The 4,862-nt window shown below is 35.8% G+C and overlaps 1 protein-coding gene across 1 annotated transcript; it reads left to right on the top strand.

Annotated features, from left to right (window-relative positions):
* The first annotated feature begins 3,184 nt into the window (after positions 1-3,184).
* Positions 3,185-4,456, top strand: LOC145029731 (UPF0481 protein At3g47200-like). Its single transcript, XM_078978206.1, has one exon. It carries the CDS (start codon positions 3,185-3,187, stop codon positions 4,454-4,456), a length of 1,272 nt encoding a protein of 423 aa, XP_078834332.1.
* Positions 4,457-4,862: the final 406 nt, after the last annotated feature.

Raw genomic sequence — 4,862 nt, forward strand, 5'->3', positions numbered from 1 at the left:
TGCTGAGATCTGAAACCAATTCATCTTAACTACCCTTAAATAGACCTCAAAGTCTAGAAAAGGCTAAAAAAAACACTAGCAAGCTTTTAAGGAGATCTACATGGTGACAAGCAAAGATTCGAGCTTTATACCTTAATGGAAACTGGAATGACACAATAAACTCATATCTTATTTGCTCCTCTTGAAAACCCCTCTTCTCTCTTCTTCTTCTTACTTTAAAATGCACCAAAAACCTTCACAATATGAGAAATACTCTAAGAATGATTTAAGGGAGGCTAGGGTTTAGTAAGGGACGTTCTAAGGGTGATGGAGGCTGGTTTGGGGGTGCATAATGTTGTTTAAATAGGGTGAAAACCCTTGAAATTAGGGTTTTATCTAGACTAGAAGACTCGCCGAGTCCAAAAATATGGACTCGTCGAGTAGCCAACTTAAAACGCATGCAAAAGCCGTCCCTACTCGACGAGTTGGGCTACAAACTCGTCGAGTACCCCTCTAGAATTGGAAATTACTTTATTTAAATCACATATCAGAAATAGGGTGTTACAACTCTCCCCTACTTGTCTTAGACTTCGTCCTTGAAGTGTGTTGCTGCTAAATCTAAGAATAACTCTAGATAATGCTCCCTCATCTCCTCCTCGGTCTCCCACGTCCACTTTGAACCCTTTCGGTGCTGCCACTGCACTTCACTAACTGAACCACCTTGTTCCTCAAGGTGTTCGTCTTCCAATTTAAGATCACAAATGGTCTCTCGATATAATTCAGGCTCCTATCAACCTGAATATCCTCCAAGGGTACAACTGCTGACTCATCCACTAAACACTTAGTCAACTGAGAAACATGGAAAGTGTTGTGGATTTGGCTAAGCTCTGATGGCAGATCCAATCGGTAAGTAACCCGACCCACTTGAGCCAAAACCCTAAAGGGACCAATAAACATGGGCCCAGCTTGCCCCCCTTCCGGAACCTGATAACACCCTTCCAGGGTGATACCTTCAGAAGGACCATGTCACCCACCTGAAACTCCATGTCCGAACACCTCCTATCGGTGTAACTCTTATATCGACTTCGCGTAGTGTGCAGCCTGCTACAAACCCGCTGGATCAACTTTGTGGTCTTGAGCACCACCTCAGTGCTCCCGATGACTCACTGACCGACTTCGCCCCACAAACTGGGGTCCTACACTTCCTCCCGTAGAGCATCTCAAAAGGAGGGTGGTCAATACTAGCATGGTAACTGTTGTTGTACGAAAATTCCGCTAATGGAAGATAAGTATCCCAACTGCCACTGAAATCTAGGAAACATGCCCGAAGCATGTCCTTGAGAGTCTGAATCATCCTCTAGCTTTGCCCATCCGTTTGGGGTGGAAAGTGGCGCTAAAATGAAGACGAGTCGCCATCTCATCATGAAACCGCTTCTAAAACCTGGAAGTGAACCGGACGTCTCGATCTGATACTACTGATACATGGGTCTCACACCTATTGTGTGTGTGTGTGTGTATATATATATATATATATATATATATATATATATATATATATCAAGGTTGTAAAAATCGCTTGACGTTAGCTCGACGGCCGACTGGTGTTAAGTGATTAATCGGTATTGGCGGAGATTAATCGATGATTAATCGGGGACCATAAATTATTAATAAAATATTAACATTAATTAAATATTAATATACCTTAAGAAAAACCAAGTACTTCAAAATTAGAAAATAAGAAAAATTGTAATTTGGAAATTTGGAAATACGAAAATATGAACATTTTGGTATAATATTCGAAAATTTGAAAATTTTGGAGTAAAAAAAGAAAGTTGGTTTTTCGAATGTTTTTAAAATTTTTTGACCTTTTTTTTTGACTTTTTTGACTTTTGTTGACTTTTGTTGACCGATTAATCCCGCCAAGGCCGATTAATCCCGCGAAACTCGATTAATCATAAATTTCCGATAAATGCCCTAATCCTCAACTGTTGGAGAACGCCAAACGATTAATCGCCGATTAATCCCGATTTCTGCAACCATCATATATATATATATATATATATATATATATATATACACACACACACACACACACACACACACACACACGAGTAGATTTATGCAAAAACATATATATTTTGCGAAAATGCGAAAACAGATTATATATATATATATATATATATATATATATATATATATATATATATATATATATATATATATATATATATATATATATATGAGGGAGGTTCAATTGAGAATACCAAAAATGTTTAGAACGCGAGAACAGTTATAATTCAATAAATTATAAGAATATATTAGTAATTGTATATTTTAATTAAATTATAAAAAATAAAATTAAATCCTACTTTCCTAAAATTTAGGGATTGTAGTTAACACCTACCTAAAAAACTAATTAATCATTTTTTTGCTTTTTTAGTAATTGCATAATTTTTGGAGTAAAAGCTTTCGATTTTTTAGTATGCATTAAAAATAGTAGAAAATATCATATTTATCTCTCGATTTAAAGAGCTCTTGGGAGATCGTAACTATACACATAGCAGCGGCTGAAAATGAGAGATATCGTAGGGTTGTGAAAAATGCAGAAGCAGGGGCATATATATATATATATATATATATATATATATATATATATATATATATATATATATATATATATATATATATATATATATATATATATATATATATATATATATAGAGAGAGAGAGAGAGAGAGAGAGAGAGAGAGAAAGAGAGATTGTAGGAATTGCTAACCATAGGTTAACAATCAATTACCGTTTTATCCTTATGACAATTTTAAAGTTACATTTTAATTCCTGTAATTTTAATAATTTACATAAATGGACCATTCGATAATAGCCTTAGATTTAGTTTTTTAAATGGTTCAGATCTGTTCTCGCGTTGTCAACTTTTTATGTTCTCGCGTTCTCAACTTTTTAGGTGTTTTTGTTTGATTCTACTCCTATATCTTAGTCATAACATAAATTACAATATGAAGAAATTGAAAGAAGTGTTGGCGATATAAAATCAATCATTAAAAAGGTAACCCCGTTACTTTTACGTATTGTATCTATTTTAATACTGTTACTTTGATCACTGTGTACTCTATTGTATTCTAAACTATAGTCTAACTGATTTGTTATATTGGGAATTAAGTTAATAATTTCAATGGCAAATAACGATGTGGAGCTTGGAGCAGGAGATGGTTCTTGACAATAAACCTCTACCATCAATTTTCATGGTTCCTAAACTGTACCGAGATATCAGCCCAAGATCTTTTAAACCTATGTTGGTCTCTATTGGATCTCTTCACAGAAAAGATAAAAATTTGCAAAAGTTTGAAGTTCAAAAAACAACTTATTTGCATAATTTACTGGATATGTGTGTTTCCAACCCAGAGCAAACGTTAAAAGAATGTGTGCAAAAAGTCAGTATGAAAATTGAAGAAATCAAGGCATGCTATGAAGAGTCAACGATCTATGACCACGATGAGGAACTTGTTAGAATGATGGTAGTAGATGCTTGTTTCATACTTTACTTCATTCATCTTCTTTCAGGAGCTGGCGGATTTCAGGGTAACGAGTCGATTATCCCATTAATAGTTACTGATATGGTGTTGATAGAAAACCAAATCCCGTTTTTTGTTCTTAAAGACATCTTCGAGTCTACTTTTCTTCAATTTAAACCAAATACCTCTCTCACAGACCATCTCAAAATACTTCTCCAAGGTTATACTCTTTTTCAGAATTATAAAGTAACAGACACCATCAACCTATATACGAGTCATGATCATATCCTTGGCCTTCTACAAAATTCTTTAGTGCCTGTGGATCTCCTATCACCATCTTTTCTTCAAAAAGAAGGCTCCATCTTCGAACATAAAAGACACTCGGCTATGGAACTGTATAGGGCAGGAGTGAACTTTAGGCCTAATGAAGATGCAAATTGGGCAATGGCCATGAAACTAGAATTACCAAGGTTTTCTTGCTTCCCATGGTTTTGGTGTAAGCCTACACTGTGGATGCCAAAACTGTATGTTCATGTTTCCACTGAGTTGATTTTAAGGAACCTCATACTATACGAGCAGTCTAGTCTAGTTCCTGAGTACGTTACTTCATATATGTGGGCCATGGATATGCTAGTAGATACTCCAGAGGATGTTGCCATGTTGATAAATTTAGGGTTCCTGATCAACCATTGTGGCTCCAACGAGAACGTTGCAAATACGATAAACAACATATGCCAAGATGTCGCCATAGATGGTTTTTATTACCATCAAGAGTGGCAAGATCTGGATACCTACTACAATAGTTACTGGCCCAATGCCGCTGCAGGTTTGAAGCGTAGATATTTCAGCAGTCCATGGACTATAATTGCTCTCTTTGCTGCAATCATTTTGTTTGTTCTTACACTTGTTCAGACCATCTATACAATCAAGCCCCAAAGCCGATAATTGTAACTAAACGTTAGATTCATATTATGTTTTGTAGAAGTAATTCAGAGAGTTTTAATTATTTTCTTTATGCACGTTCTAATTTGATTAAGTCATAGGAAGAATAAATCAAGGCCATAGTGATGAACCTGGTCTTTAGGAAGTAAGTGGTAGTTTCCTGATTTTCAGCAATTTTTTCTGTTTAAATACCAAGGCACAATGTACGTTGTAATCGCTCACTCACTACTGAATATACACGAATACATTTGCCCCATTACTCTGTCTTTCTTCTTAAATTGTTCATTGCAAAGGTTTGTGAAAAACCAACAGTGTGGTATCAGAGCAACACCTGGTGCATGCCCAAGTATCAGCCTCGAGCAGAGATGACAGGCAACAACGGCAATGGCGATAAAGAAGGTCAGATCAC

The sequence above is a fragment of the Lactuca saligna genome, chromosome 2, assembly GCF_052625555.1.
Source record: "Lactuca saligna cultivar CGN05327 chromosome 2, ASM5262555v1, whole genome shotgun sequence".
Lineage (NCBI taxonomy): Eukaryota > Viridiplantae > Streptophyta > Magnoliopsida > Asterales > Asteraceae > Lactuca > Lactuca saligna.

Coding starts and splice junctions, on each gene's coding strand:
- LOC145029731 (XM_078978206.1), top strand. CDS start 3,185: ATGTGGAGCTTGGAGCAGGAGATGGTTCTTGACAATAAACCTCTACCA.